The sequence below is a fragment of the Tuber melanosporum genome (assembly GCF_000151645.1).
Source record: "Tuber melanosporum whole genome shotgun sequence assembly, scaffold_67, strain Mel28".
Lineage (NCBI taxonomy): Eukaryota > Fungi > Ascomycota > Pezizomycetes > Pezizales > Tuberaceae > Tuber > Tuber melanosporum.
In genome coordinates this window covers 1-16,452 of record NW_003299114.1, presented here as the reverse complement: position 1 = coordinate 16,452, position 16,452 = coordinate 1, and the positions used below count along the sequence as shown (strand labels likewise).

General features: G+C 45.6%; 2 protein-coding genes; one reads left to right on the top strand and one right to left on the bottom strand.

The window, feature by feature from the left end:
* Nucleotides 1-2,709: 2,709 nt before the first annotated feature.
* Nucleotides 2,710-4,852, bottom strand: GSTUM_00010103001 (uncharacterized protein). XM_002841061.2 has 5 exons: nucleotides 4,607-4,852; nucleotides 3,838-4,527; nucleotides 3,458-3,759; nucleotides 3,080-3,408; nucleotides 2,710-2,974 (listed from the first exon to the last, which is right to left on the bottom strand). Exons 1-5 carry the CDS (start codon nucleotides 4,614-4,616, stop codon nucleotides 2,785-2,787), a joined length of 1,521 nt encoding a protein of 506 aa, XP_002841107.1. The 5' UTR covers nucleotides 4,617-4,852; the 3' UTR covers nucleotides 2,710-2,784.
* A 10,249-nt stretch (nucleotides 4,853-15,101) lies between these two features.
* GSTUM_00010100001 (uncharacterized protein) lies at nucleotides 15,102-16,452 on the top strand (the record flags this gene model as incomplete). XM_002841060.2 has 4 exons in its annotated part: nucleotides 15,102-15,244; nucleotides 15,300-15,370; nucleotides 15,427-15,716; nucleotides 15,780-16,452. Coding segments are annotated over exons 1-4 (1,068 nt in total), but the record flags the coding sequence as incomplete, so codon positions are not given.

Below are 16,452 nucleotides of genomic sequence, written 5' to 3'. Positions count from 1 at the left end.
TTATATACCAGTGTCCAACAGAACCTTTCACTAGTGTAAGAAATGTGTGGAAGGGAAAAACAGGTAGAAAGATAGTTAATTGAGGGCTGTTTTGTGACTCTTTTTGGGTGTTTTAATTAATGACCTGTACCATATGGATAGTTCCACATAATGCACTGGTTCTCAACTATCAAGGTAACCAAGGGCACCTACGACCTATTAGGTGAACCTATTCTTGCATCTGGGTCTATTTTTCTGTTATCACAACTGCCACGCATTGTAAATTAGATCAGCATGGGCAAAACCCTCATTCATTGTTGACAATTTCGCACTCATACGCCTTTGCTAAGAATGCCTCTACAAGCCCATTACGGGATAGTATTAGGCCAGGACTCCCACAAAAGTATCGGCTACTGGCTGGTAGCAGAAAGATTCTTGGCAAAGATATCTGAAGGGCATGTTCCAAGATATTCCAGAACATTACCAAGTAAGGTGACAGAACGCGTCAAAGCAACGCTAGCGTGGCAATCATATATAGAACATTCGCCAGCACTTGTTTGACAAAGCGACAAAGTCAATCCATCCACTTAATACACGGAACCTAAACACAACATCCATAGTCTACTTCGCAAGTCAGCAAAAATGATGCGTCGCAATTTCAAGGCAGAGCTTAACACGAGAACTCAGAGCTTGGTTCCGCCGGGAAAAAGCTATGATAGCACGACATTCAATGCGATACTGCTTACCGAATCGGAAGTCGGAGACAGTGACGAGGAAAACATAAAGAGCAAGGCCGCAGATGCGCTCACACTGGCACTGAAAAAGGAGGAGCTTCACATTAAGGATGTGAGGGGAGAATCTTTTGTCGGTAATCGCACTGGCCTCAACTTGGCTGGTTTGGCAATGCAACTTGATACGTTCCAAAAGAAGTTTGAAGAGGAGCTCACCTCATCCAAAACGCAGGTCGGGGAGCTTAACGAGCGAGTGCTTACTTTGGAAATGTTCTCGGAGGGGTACAAGAAGTTGCGAAAACGGTTCCTCACCGCCTTCAAGAGCAAATTGTTTGACATTCAAAGTACCACGTACAAGGAAATCATTCAGGAAGGAAATAACTCAGCACATCGGGGTGATGTCCTTGTTGACGCCACACTCTGTATATTGTCGGAGGAGGGACAAGAGGAGCAGGAAAGGAACACCCTCGCCTTTGAGAAACTTTATGGGCTGGAGCCTCTGTTGGTATCACAAATCAGTGGGTAATCTTGCTATTCTTGAAAATATTTTGACTAACTTCTCCAGAGCGCAATGAGACTATCGAAGCCCTGAATGCTCATGCTAGCATGATTTCGTCGACAAAAAAAAACAAAAAAACTCCCACCAAATGCCTCGAGTTATTTGTGAAGTTTATGGAACTGCTGAAGGACTCCGGTTACGATGAAAGCTATTTAGATGGTGAGGATCCAAGTGAATTGGCGAATGCGTACCGGTCATTTCGGAAGTGTGCCGACACGTGGTTGGAGAAGCTATAGGCTGCTGGCGGTTAGCTGAGGTGGAACCTATTTGTATTTGGATTGCTGGCTGTGGTTTACGTCAAACTGATTAAGATACGACCTGCGAGAGGTGAAGAGGTCTGAGATATGGTAGTTTAATCATCAGTCGCGATACGAAATTACAGATCCAAGTTCATCTTTCGCTCAAAATTTTTTTTTTTTTTCCTATTGGCTCAAGTCCTCCACACTCTCTGCTGCAGGCTTGTGAGTAATATTATACAAAATTGACAGCATTATGTAGAAAAGGCCCCGCAGGAATTTGCGGGTATCAGGGGGATGTTGGTATAGCATTGCATTGCATTGCCGGGTATGGACGTTTTGCCACGGTGCGAGAGACTACTTCTAGCACCGTAAGAGGTTGTCGAAGAGCCTTCTTGACAAGATCTAGGGAAAAGAAGGGCCTGATACTCCTACATGTTCAACATCCACAGTCCGCGTTCCCAATAATAGTACCATGGTTCACGCACTTCTGTTTGTGTCAGGGATCACACCAACTTATCCGTGACAACTGACTCCGTCCACACGAGCTTGGAAACGCTGGTATCATAGTATGGCGGAATGGCTCAACAGGCACTAAAACGATCATAACACGTACTTGTAAAAAAAAAAGAGAAAATCCCCTCCCCACCACCACAAACCCACCCACCCTGACGTAGTAACCGTGTAATATATGTACATGGTTAGTTTGTTTTGTTTTATCGAGTTCGTTAGAACTTTCCCCCGCTTAGCTAACTAAGCCTACATGATTGGAGACGACGATGACGACGGCTTGTATATACAAGTACGAACTGACGGAGGTGGATGCAATTGAAAAAGAAGGGGAAAAACTTCCAGGGAATTCCGCGTTATTTCTGAGATACCGGAGATGTACGAGTTGCTGTGCCCCGGGAAATGCGGTGATGACTCGGTGGAAGAATATAGATGCTCTGCGGTCATCTTGGCTTTGTGTGCGAGTGGGAAAGACCCTGTGTGGGTTTGGTATGATATCATAACATATCTGTCGGCTTTTCTGAATTCGCAGGGATTACAGAGCTTTTGCGGGGTGTTGGTCTTGTGCGAGGGGGGCATGCAAAATCTGACTCCGGGAGCTTCCCCGTGGCTTCGAATCACCGCTTTGCATTTCTGTACTCTCCAGCATCATCCACTATTCAGTCGAGTGATATTCTATGAGTGCACAGTGAAATGGATGTCACGACCTAAATTTATCTTACTATACAAGCACAGTGTCTTTGATTGTCCTTACATATACACCCTCCAATTACCAGCTATCAAAGTTGCCGAAACCCCTACCCGCTTTTGGCTTCTTTTTCACGGGTCCATCATAGGCGTATTCCTCCATCACCTCACCAGCGACTTCATCCTCTCCCGTCACCTCCTTAGCCTTGATCTTCAAGTACTTCCCCACCTCCCCAGCGCTCCCTCCACCCCCCCTCCCAGCATCCCTCAACCTCTTCCCCGTCCAGGTCGTCAGATCCTCTTCATTCTGCCCCGCCCTCCTCCTCTCCTCCTCATTCCTCCCCTTCTCCTCCTCACTCGCCCGCTTCTTCAAGTACTCATCGAAGGGGTCCACAAACACGACCACCTCCTTCATGACGATATCTTTGATTGGAACGTCCCCGTCGCCCACGGGCGCCACCTCCATCTTGTCCAGCACGTCTAGTCCGCCGACCACTTTTCCGAAGATGGTGTGCTTGCGGTCAAGGTGCTTGGCGGCGCGGTATGTGATAAAGAATTGCGAGCTGTTGGTGTTCTTGCCCTTGTTCGCCATGGACAGGATGCCACGGGCATCGTGCAGGAGCGGGGATTCGAATTCATCGTCGAAGGGCTTGCCCCAATGGCTGGTTCCGCCGCGACCGGTTGCCGTTGGGTCGCCACCTTGAATCTGGTTAGTTGTTAGTGGTGCGTGTTGGCTACTAGAGAGAGGGGGGTACCATGAAGTTTCGGACGTTTCGGTGGAAGCGTACGCCGCTGTAGTATCCATTTTGTGCAAGTTTGACAAAGTTGTAGACTGCTTTGGGGGCATAGTCTGTGTGGAGTTCTATGTTTAGGTTTCCCAGGCTCGTGGATATGCGCGCGTAGCCTTTGATCTTGATGCGTTTCGGCCTTAGCATGTACTCCTCGTCCGAAAGCAGTGCGCGTTCAGCGCCAGTATGCGGGGTTAGGGAGGTAGAAGTTAAGGAAGCGGCAGCCCTCCCGGTGGTATGCCTTGCAGCGTTGTATGGTACGTTCTTCCCTGCACTGTTGCTCCCACCAGCGGACGAGGATGATGACCCGTCGCGGGATAGTGCGCCAGAGGCTTTCCCACCCGGACGAGATGGGTTGTGATTTGGATCTGAAGATTTGGCTGCGCGAGCTTTCGCCACAGCGGCTTTTGCCGCGAGGATCTTCGCACTCGAGCCCATTGCCGCGACGTTTATCCCGCTGAGCGGATCCGCGCGTTCGGCCGCCTGCTCCTCCGTCAACGTTGACGCCCCGTCCTTCAAGTACTTGAACTCACACATATCCCTCGACTCCAGGTTCTGCGGGTCCTGCAGGGTGATGATGTCCTTCCGCGTGAACTCCTCGTCGCCGACTAGATCCCGCCAATGTTTCGGCCTAACGTTCAATCTCTCGACCGTGTCCCACGCAAACACGTTCCCGCTTGTCCGGATCGCGACGATGTGCGTGTTATCGGTGAACACCTTGAAAGTTACGGGGTCGCAGTATTCCCCATCCTCATTCTTCGCCATGTGCAGCTTCAACAAGTCTTTGTGCGAGAGCGGCGCACCCGTGACAGGGTTCGTGCCGTGCTTCTTCAGCCATGGGATTATGTTAGTTAGGTCGAAGATTGTGCCGTTGGGAGTGCACACGGGGTGCGTGAAGGGTTGGAGCGAGACGGCGCAGAAGTTGTAGGGGAGCCGCTTGAAGGGGAGGTTTGTGGATTTGGCGGTGTAGCCGGAGGATGCGCCGAAGGAGTCTGAACCGCTCCATTCGCTATGGGTTATGTAGAGTTTGTCGGTTCCTGTGGAGGGGTTTTTTTTTTCCCTCAGTTAGTTGGAGATTACCATGAGGAGTGGTGGAGGGTGAGAGGGGGGAGGCACCTTTTCCCATTGTAAAGGTTTGGAGGTGAGTGAGCGAGAGTGAGTGTGTTGGTGGACGACCTGGTGGGCTTGGAATAGCGGTAAATTTACTCGTACAGTACTGACAGCTTGCTGAGGCTCAAGTAGGATTGCCAAGGCAATTTATCGGGGCTGGGGGGTTGGCCAAGAAACTTGTAACAATAATCATCATCGCTGGTGTGGCGGTGACGTTTCAAGTATCATATCATACTGCTCCAATGATTTGCCCCTCCACCACCTTGCAATAAAGGGTTGCCTGCTTGAGCATTGGTACGAGTACGAGTACGAGTGCCGCCGATTAATATATTGGTCACGTGGATTAAACCAGCATGTTGCAACCAGATTTTCCTCAACACCACAACTGACCGTTCCCATGTTTCCATGATAGTTTTAATGAAATTCAATGAAAATAAACACAGAACAAAAAATAAAATAAGTATGATAACACAAGGAGCAGGAAAATAAAAAGAAAAAACAGACTTCATCCATGGAAGTTGTTGTCACCCTTGTTTTTAATAACAAGTTCATGCTTATTATGAAGATCCAAGCAGTGCCGATTGATCAAATCAATAGGTATCTTTTCCCACTCTTGTAACAGTGCCCTCTTGACCTCATCCTTTGTAGTCTGACTCTGGCCAGTAAACTCGTACTCCTCAAGTGAATCTTTTAAATAGTTCCAAAGAGGTTCTATTTTGTTAAGATCCAGAGATTGAGTAGGCCAATCAACCGACCGTAACCTAAGGCTGATCCGCTCCTCCTCTCCCACCTCTTTTACCGTATTGTGTGCAGAAGCATTATCTTCTACCATCCACATCTCCCTTCCAGTTTCTCTTTCCACTTTCTGCATGAAAGGATAATACAGAGGACATAAAATATTCTCTCTGTATAAAATCCAATTAATTCCTCCTTTGCTTCTGTCTTCTCTCTCTTTCACCAATTTCTTAAACTCCCGAGCCGAACATCGCTTTTGCCGTGGATACCCTGAGGGAAGAGGATCTACTTGATTTAATATTTGTATATTAGCATTTAACTCCTTCAAAATCTCAAACTATTCTGTTCCTTCAATAACTGCCTGTGCTCGTCTGTGATCCTGTTTCAATCTCTCAACTTATTTTCCTCCACAACCATTTTTCCGTAATATTCCTTCTCTTGCTTAGTTTCTTTTTCCCAAATAAAATAAGGACCCCGATACCTGTAAGTCATACACTCCCAAAACATAAGCTGTACTCTGGTAGGTTGAAACTGATACATATTGTAGTCCAATGGGTGTGAACCATGAGGACGGGTGTCACAAACGTGGCTTAGCGAGGAAAGGGTTTTCACGTGACACATGGTTATGAGTCACAGGTATGTTATTGTTTCGCGCATATGATTTATGTTTCGCACATGACCTCATTATGATGTCATGGGTTTCGTGCATATGACTCAGTCGAGTCATATGACTTGTTTATTGCGTTATGATTGGTTTATGAGTTTTGCACATGACCTCGCTATGAGGTCATGGGTTTTGAGCATGTGACCACTTCGGTCATATGACTAGTTTGTTATGATTTAGTTTCGCACATGTGACCACTTTAGGTCACATGACTAAAGGTGGGAAGAACACTATATAAGGAAGCCAATGCGGCTGAGGAAGATAAGTTCTTCATGCTTTGTTCTAAGTACTTTTCCTACTTATTACTTTAACGAATATAAAACACCTTTACGATCTTTATCTTTATTGCAACATTATTGTTACGCCAAGGAAGGCGCTTTACGAAGAAGAGTTAGAGAAAGCTTACGATAGGTGTTCCCGGTAGAAGACAAGGGTCTTGTACTATCGGTAACGTAGGCAGAGGCCTAGAGCTATCGTAAGAGAAAGGAAGAAGAAGACAGGAAGAGAAGTATCGTTCCCCATCGCCAAGCACTAACTATCCAGAGAGGGATTGTTACATTACAAAGCGTCACCTAGTGCGATGCCAAACAATACAAGACAGCATCCTTCAACCCAAACAGAGAAGGAGATATTAACATCGACAATCAAAATCTTAATCTAGGAGGATTTAGCGATGTCCTAGATCACGTCTCAGCAGAACCCTCAAGAGCAGCAAGCCCAGTAACCCCAGAGAAAGGATCACCAGTCGATAGCTCTCCTGCTGGAACTCCACGACTCAAGAGAATGTTGGGATCCGCAGAACCTGGGCCACCGGCCCCAGCCGCTCCGGCACCAGGAACCAGCATACTTGGAATGACTGAAAATCATTTTCAGGCATTTCTTGCAGCCACGCGAAATACATGGCAAGGAAATGTCCAACGACCAAAAGCAAAGGAGCCCGACACATACGAAGGAGCTGAAGATAAGCTATGAATATTCTTAGCGCAATGCGAGGGATATTTTGCCGATAAGGGATACGGAGATCACCATGATGAAATTAAGATTCCATATGTGGAATCTCTACTCAGAGGACTCGCGGAACAAGGGATCATGCCCTTCCAAGATGGACGGAAGCAGAGGGAATGGGTCACATACGAAGAGTTCAAGGCGACACTTTTTGAATAATTTGGAGACCACAACACCAAAGAAACAGCAAGACGAAAGCTAGAAAAACTCCAGCAAGGAAAACAAACGTTCTCAGCATATTGGAACGAATGTCGACTGTTGGAATACGAGGCTGAGTTTGATGATGCGACTCTCTACATCATCCTCCTGAGAAACTGCAGTGAGAGACTCTGAGAGGCATGGGGAATCTCGGACCTGCGCTATACGACAGCCGAACGATTTGCAAGATGGGCAATCGACAAAGAAAGCAAATTAAACATGATTCGGAGCAACTCGGAAAATTCTATAGCACATAGAGTGGTCCAATCATCCTGGAATGTGGATGGGACCTTTAAACCGCAAGCACCTCGAGGAGAAAGTCGAGCATTACCACCAGGCGAACCAATGGAACTAGACAAGTCAAGAGCAGGGCCTGCTCTGAATCTGTCTAAGGAAGAATATGCCAGAAGGAAGAATGGGAAACTATGCCTAAGGTGTGGAAAAGCAGGGCATCGGATACGAGAATGCAGAAGCCAACTGGACAATGGATACCAGGGAAACAGAGCTGCTGGAAATAATCGTTTCCAAAATCAGAAAAGAAGCAACATCCACGAAATGATAGCAGAGGATTCACTGGTGGAAAACGACGAGGGTCCCCAGTAAATGGTGGTCTGGGAGACCCAAGATGTGGACCTAGAAAATCCATCAAATTAGCGAACTACTACACAGCACTACACACGTAAAGAGGAGAAGAAGATGGAGATCAGGTGATAATCAAAGCGAAGATATACAACAGAGAAAGCGAAGAAACAACAATATATGCAATGCTCGACTTGGGGGCCACTGAAGACTTCATCGACAAAGAAATATGCAACAAATACAGCCTCCACACCAAACAAGTGAAGAAAGCAAGACAAGTCTACTTAGCGGATGGAAAACCAAGCGCTATAGGTCCTATAACCCATACGGCGACAGTACCCATGGGCATTGACAGCCAAAGTGAAACGGCAACATTTCAAGTGGCAGATCTGAAGAACCACGAGATAGTCCTAGGGATGCCATGGTTACGAAAGCATAATCCGACGATCGATTGGAACGAGAACAAGATGACCTTTACAAGTGAACTATGTGCGACACAATGTCTCAACAGTTCACCTGTGGTCTACTCAATACCGATACGAGAAGCGGAGGAAGAAACTTTACATGCAAAGTTTGCCGAGATGCGGCAAGATAAGAGGGTCCGGATACAAAGACTGGACCAAGAGGCAAAAGTGCCTACCAAGGGTTCCAAAGAGGCAGCAGGACACGACCTATATGCCAACGAAGGAATCAAGATACCTGCCAATGGGCAGGAAATGATAGCGACGGGAATAGCCATTGGACTCCCAGAAGGCACCTATGGACGAATTGCACCCCGCAGTGGTCTAGCAGTCAAACACCGACTCATGACCATGGCAGGGGTGATTGAGGTCGACTATACCGGTGAAATCAAAGTGGTCCTGGCCAACCTAGCTCAAGAGGACTACCAAGTCCAGAAAGGCGATTGAATTGCACAGTTGATAATCGAAAAAATCAACAAAGAGGATCTGCATGAAGAAGATCAACTGGAAGAAACCATAAGAGGAAACAAGGGATTTGGAAGTATGGACCAAAACCAGCTCGATACAACAAAAAGAATTGAGATCAAAGAGATGACAGCACAAGCCTTCAGACGATATTATCGAAGAGGAGATACAACAGGAATTCTCAAATGGACATACAAAGACGAAAAAGCGGTTCTAGCAAAAATCAACATCAGCACAGAGCTAGCAATCCAGGACAAGAAATATCAAAGCAAAAAAGGATGGAGAGAATTGGTTCCAAAAGAATATCACCAATTCACAAATCTATTCCAAGAAGAGGAAGCTACGGAGCTACCACCTCGAAGACCAGGAATAGACCACGAAATTCTGCTGGACAAAGACGAAAAAACGGGAAAGACAAAAGAGATTCCCTATAAGAAGTTATACCCCCGAGGGGAAGCAGAGCTTGAAGAACTTAGGAAGTACATCGAGCAAAACCTAAAGAGAGGATGGATCCGAGACTCTTTCACGTCAGGAGGATCCCCAATACTATTCGACAAAAAGAAAGACGGAAAAATGAGACTCTGCGTGGACTACAGAGCCCTCAATTCAGTTACCAAAAAAGACCGATATCCACTACCCTTGATTGGGGAAGCACTGGACAGACTACAATCAGCAAAATACTTTACCAAACTCGACATCAAAGATGCATACTACAATATACGCATCAAGGCAGGAGACGAATGGAAGACTACATTCGCCTCAAGATACGGAATGTTCGAATACTTGGTTATGCCCTTCGGGATAACCAACGCACCGGCTTCATTCCAGAGATGGATCAACAAGGTACTTAATAAGTACCTCGACATATGTTGCATCATATACTTGGACGATATACTCATATACTCGGAAAACATACAACAACACCAAAAAGATATTAGCAATATCATGGCGGCAATACAAGGATCAGGAATGAAGATCAAACCAACAAAATGCGAATTCCACAAGGAAGAAACAGAATACCTTGGATTTATCATCAATCGAAGTGGGGTCAAGGTCGACCCTGTTAAAACAGCAGCCATAAGGGATTGGGCCAAACCAAACAACAAGACAGATGTTCAATGCTTTATGGGATTCCGCAACTTTTATCGAAGGTTCATAGAGGGGTTTAGCAGGCTTGCAAAACCACTCTATAACCTAACGAAAAAAGACAAGAAATGGGAATGGGGAGAAACGGAACAAAAAGTATATGATGCAATACGAATGCATCTAACATCGGCACCCATATTGGTCAATTTCAACCCAAACCGAAAGACAATGATCGAGACAGACGCCTCAAAATATGTATGCTCAGGTATACTATCGCAACAATGCGACGATGGAAAATGGAGGCCAGTGTCCTATCGATCCAAGACAATGACACCCGCAGAGTGCAACTACAATGTTGCAAACAAAGAACTATTAGCAATAGTTCAAGCATTAAAAGAATGGAGAAGATACGTTTCGAACAACAAACATCCAGTCCGAGTTCTAACCGACCACAAGAACCTGGTGCCGTTCATGACTACGAAAGAACTGAACGATCGCCAGATAAGATGGATGGAACACCTCAGCAAATACAACTTCAAAATCGAATACCGACCATGCAAAGAAAGTGGAAAGCCAGATGCTCTCACAAGGATTGCAAGCGACAAACCATAAACAAAAGAAGACGAAAGGATCAAACAAAAAACACAGACCCTATTACCAAAAACCTACTTCGAGGCAATGGAGGTTATCCAATTCACATCAAAGGAGGAAAGAGGAATTGAGAACGCAAACGAGAAAGACAAAACAATCCAGGCAATAAGAGAAGCCTTGGAAGAAGGAAAAAAGGAAATGAAAGGAATTGCACTGGGGTTATGCCAATGGAAGGACGGAAATATGTGGTACGATGGAAAACAATAGATCCCGGAAGAAGAGGAGATAAGGACAGACATCATACGACAACACTATGATATCCGAACGGCAGGACACGGAGGAACGGCTAAAACCACGGAATTCATCACGAGGTCATTCTATTAGTCAGGACTGCGCGAAGATGTCAAATGATATGTCAAAAACTGCGACATATGCCAGAGAACGAAAACGGCTAAACACGTACCATATGGATTACTAAAATCAAACGAAGTCCCTGAACAACCATGGGAAACAATTACTATTGATTTCATCACGGACCTACCAACATCGGAAAATTGCGATAGCATCCTGGTCGTGGTGGATCGTCTGACCAAAATGATTCATTTCATTCCAGTTAGAAAAGACATCAACACGAGGGATTTTATACAAACATTCTTCCGAGAGGTCTTTCGACTTCACGGCCTCCCAAAGAATATCATTATCGATTGAGGAATACTATTCACATTGGGACTATGGAAGAAAGTAACCTGAGAAATGAGAATACAAAACAGAATGAGCACAGCGTTCCACCTACAAATAGATGGACAAACGGAACGGGTAAATGCGATACTCGAACAATATTTAAGGGCCTATGTCAATTATCAGTAAGATGATTGGTACAAGCTGTTATCTATGGCCGAATTTGCATACAACAATGGAAAGCAAGAAACAATTGGCACGACATTCTTCTTCGCAAATTACGGACAACATCCACAAAGTCAGACCACATATCATACAATTAATAATGTGATACCGGATAAAACTGATATGGGGAAACTACACGAAACATTACAATACGAAATGAGTCAAGCACAACAACGACAGAAGGAACAATACGATAAGCACTGAAGACCAGATCCGAACATATGACCAGGAGATTTGGTATGGCTAACACCATGCAATATTCATACAACGCGACCATTAAAGAAATTGGACTACAAGAAAATAGGACCATTCCGGATACTGGAAAAAGTGGGCAGCCAAGCTTATAAACTCGACCTTCCCCCCTCAATGCAAATACACAATACATTCCACATCTCACTCTTCAAACTACACAACGACAATAGGTTTCCTTCACAAACACTTATTCCTCCCCCTCCGATCGAACTCGACGGAGAACCAGAATACGAGCTTGACAAAATAGTCGATTCCCGCTTATTCCACGGTCACCTCCAATACCGAGTCAAGTGGACAGGATATTCTCCTGAACACGACAAAACTTGGTACTTCGTACACAACTTCGAAAATGCACAAGATGCCATCTCAACATTCCACCAGTGATACCCAGGCAAGCCCGGCCCAGGTGACGATCACGTTCAACCAAGACAAAGGAGAGGAAAAAACTCCCGCGCTGTTGCAGCAACACGAGGGCTAGGGCGATAGCCCCTACCAAACCACACCCACCAGCCCCAAATACTCATTCATGGGACCAACCGATAAGGAACTTAAGGAAAGGGAACAACAAGCACAGCATAACGCCATGTCATGGACGGTATGCTACGATGACGGTTGCCAAACACACTTTGGTGACAAAGAAGGCTTGGGATGGTTCCCGAGGGAATGTCGAAAGTGTGGCCCACGCCCGGACCACGTTTTAAAGCATTGGCAACAATGCCTCAGAAATGGGTGCAGAATGTACAGGGCGCAGAAAGATGAAAGCAAGAAAGAGTTGGAAGGAGAAGATGCCAAAAAGGCATGGGCCGCGAGGACGTGGTCAAGGGAGGGAGGGGCCCAAAACTCCTCCGCAGATACGGAACCGGATGTCAGGAGCCTACACAGGCAGATCCGGGGACTCCGAGAACAACTGAGCCAAGCCGAGGCCACAATTTTGCCAAACAACAAAACGATCGCGGAACTTAGACACGTGAACGACAATCAGCGGTACACGATTGAGATGGCGAATTTGACTCTGGAATCGGTAAGGGTCAGATGGAGGACGGCAGACGAAAAGTTCCACAAGCTGAGAAGGAGTATGCGCTCGGCAGGACGGGAACTATTGAAACTGGGAGAAAAAGCCTGATGGGACTCAGTCTTAGGAGAAGGGGAGCTAATGTCACAAATGTGGCTTAGCGAGGAAAGGGTTTTCACGTGACACATGGTTATGAGTCACAGGTATGTTATTGTTTCGCGCATATGACCTATTCGGGTTATATGATTTGTTATGTGTGCGATTTGTGATGCTTTCGCACATGGCTCAAGTATGAGTCATGGGACATGCGCCTGACGAGTATGCCTTACGAGTGTGCCTTACGGGTAAGCCTTGCGCATATGATTTATGTTTCGCACATGACCTCATTATGATGTCATGGGTTTCGTGCATATGACTCAGTCGAGTCATATGACTTGTTTATTGCGTTATGATTGGTTTATGAGTTTTGCACATGACCTCGCTATGAGGTCATGGGTTTTGAGCATGTGACCACTTCGGTCATATGACTAGTTTGTTATGATTTAGTTTCGCACATGTGACCACTTTAGGTCATATGACTAAAGGTGGGAAGAACACTATATAAGGAAGCCGATGCGGCTGAGGAAGATAGGTTCTTCACGCTTTGTTCTAAGTACTTTTCCTACTTATTACTTTAACGAATATAAAACACCTTTACGATCTTTATCTTTATTGCAACATTATTGTTACGCCAACGAAGGCGCTTTACGAAGAAGAGTTAGAGAAAGCTTACGATAGGCGTTCCCGGTAGAAGACAAGGGTCTTGTACTATCGGTAACGTAGGCAGAGGCCTAGAGCTATCATAAAACAAAGGAAGAAGAAGACAGGAAGAGAAGTATCGTTCCCCGTCGCCAAGCACTAACTATCCAGAGAGGGATCGTTACAATGGAAGATATTTGGAGGCCGGTGCAGTAAGCCAATCTCAACCCAAGTCTCATCGGAGTACACAAAATATCTAATTATAATATATTAGTATTAATATAATAAATTAAATATACAGTCATATCCTGCTATTCCAGATGACCAAAATCAAATGAATTAGTTTGTTACCGTAAGTAATGAGGAAAAATATGTCAAGTTTTGCTGTAGAAATCTTTTGAATTTACAGCATTTCATATGGAATAGTTGGAGGAATCCATATTATTGAAATTAAGGTCAGCAGGATTTGACTGTAAAAAAAAAAAAAAGATTATTTATCTGGGATCCATACGAATAGCCCAGAATACAAAGTTCATTCTACCTTCTTTATGGTACATGTTCAATGATGGTTTAGGCTGTGAGGGAGGAAATCGGTAAATATTGTAATGATTGTGCATCACACGTTTAATTGTAGAACGGGCTGCCTTAATGCCCAATTCTCTTGCTATCTCTGGAAAGGTTTTTTGATATCCTGTACTCCCGTTATCTTGCGAGGCACTCTTCAGTGCAAGTGACTTCTCAGAATATTCAGGTATCACTTCAGGCTGCCCAGGACGATTGAGGCTTTGAAGGACAGCATACAAGTCCCGGAAGTCATTCTGATCACTTGCTCGCTCCTATTTTATTATATACTTTTAGCTATTATACACTACTTTTGTTTTTGTCATATACCTTAGCTTTCTGACATATGCGACATGCAGACTCGGGATGAACAAGAAGGTATTTTGAGATTTCAATCCAGGTTTTATCGGTAAATAAATGAAGAGTGAGGATCACACAACACAACTCAAGTGGAATCTCTGCTGCTCCACTTGTACATCCCATGTCAAATGTGTTTAGAGTAATTAAGAGAAGATATAAGGCAGAACCGGGGATGTCTGGTTGTTGAACCAAGTCTAAACTACAGTGACCATGATGGCGATTTTGTCATTGCTATCATGCTGCTCTAAGGGAGAATCTCATGTGACCAATATATTAATCGGCGGCACTCGTAGACTATGCGATGGGAGTTCTTGGAGGCATCATGGTACAGTACCGGTAAGCTACTCGAGTATCAGAAGGGCCGAGTTGAAGTTGTGAGCAGGTAAGATAGTCTATTACATACATTAGACAATCGTCCATGCGGAGAGCAAATTTGCCTATTTTCCAAGCCGTCGCAATACTACGAGTAATGGTAGTTTCGTAACGAGCTTGAGCAAGGGAAATCTACTCCCAGTACCAATAGAATCCTTGGAGCAGAAGAGCCATGTACCCGAGTACAAGTACAGTACGCAATGAAGTTTACGAGGATTATTAACACCGGGTTATCGCCGGCGGTATCTGAGTTACGATAGATGTGTATTGGTAGTACGGTTTTTGGAGTTAATCTCTCCGGCTACTATGGCAAGGCAATTCTACAGTAATTCACAGGTCTGGGAGTTTTGTATGCAGAATTCTGTGGCAAGTTAGTTACAGTAAGTTAGGTACTTGTATCGTGCTCGAGTACGATACGGTATGACATCATACCGGTATCCAACAAGGCTTCTTCCTTTTCTTGACCCGGAGAATAAGTTCAACCTTCCAACCTCGCACTGCAGCACTGAGCTCACCATTCACACGCACACCGCTATTCGATAATACAACCTCATCTAGCTTTACGACCTACGAACCTGCCATCCCAAATATAAAGATTCTACTTTAGCCACTACCGAGTCCGCCCGCCATGTCCTCCAGACCTTTGAACCTGGGGGATTTCCGTGAGTCTTCCTCCACTAACTTTTGACTGACGAGATGCTGAACCACAAAGTTTAGCTGGTGAGATCCTGGATCGTATCCTTGATTATGTCGGATACAAGGGAGCTGTTAACCTCTCAAGGACATCGGTCTCGCTCATCCTCCCTCTTGTTATGCACGTGCAACTGAGCTAAAAATTCCTCAGAAAGGTTTCCACAACACCCTGTATAACGAAGAGACCGGTTACTGGAAACGCGAGGCCCAGAGGGTCTTCAAGACTCCTCACGTCGATAGCCTTATCAACAAGGTTCCTTGGCGGTACCTCTTCCGGGGTATGGCTAAGGCCCGTGTGTATACCTGGGGCCAGGATACCGATGGAAAACTCGGACATGATCGACCACTACCGGATCGTTACATGCGGTCTCCGTATTCAGTGGCTATATCGTTCGAGATATTGGGGCTAAGAAACAAGTTTGTGGTGGACATGGTTGCTGGGTGAGTATTTCTCCACTTTTATTGAATAGATGTGAAGATAGTGATACTGAAATTTGACAATAGAGGTTGGAGCACGAGCTTCCTCACCTCGGATGGGCATGTCTATATATCTGGCCGCCTGGGCAGTGAGCAAGGCTCCACTGCTGAGATCAGATTCCCCGAGCCAATTTTTCAACTCTCTGCCGGGCGTGGCCACCTTATTGCACTGTCCAACAAGGGACGTGTATATACTTGCATAAATAAGTCACAGGGGGCGCAACGTGTAGACTTTTGTGTTACGGTCAATGATTCTGATCCCGGGTATCTGACACCCGATAATGTTGGGAAGGTTGCAGAAGATATAGGATGGGTCAAGAAGGTTGTTGGGGGGTGGGACCGCTGTGCAGCACTGATATATGGCATTGGGATCGTGGTCTGGGGACCTGCAGACACCGGTGAGTCCGATACAGGGCGCTATAGGCCCAACGTAAGGATTATAAAAGGCACCAACTACCTAGAGAACCCTCCGAAGGGTATTCCAGCGGAGGCTCTTGCAGAAATCCAAAAGCATAAGAGTGTTGGACAGGTCGTAGACTTTGTTCTAGGAGAGGGATACTTGGTTTTCATCACTATTACTGGGAAGGTCTTTGCAACGCTTGGATTCGATCAGGCGGCGCCTACTGAGCTTGTGCATTTCTCCTCACCCAAAGGGCAGTATGGTTACCTTATTAAGATACGCGAGGCGGCCTTCCCCCAT

Coding starts and splice junctions, on each gene's coding strand:
- GSTUM_00010103001 (XM_002841061.2), bottom strand. Junction 3,409..3,457: donor GAAACGTCCGAAACTTCATG/GTACCCCCCTCT, acceptor ACAACTAACCAG/ATTCAAGGTGGCGACCCAAC. Junction 2,975..3,079: donor TTTGTGGACCCCTTCGATGA/GTACTTGAAGAA, acceptor GACGGGGAAGAG/GTTGAGGGATGCTGGGAGGG.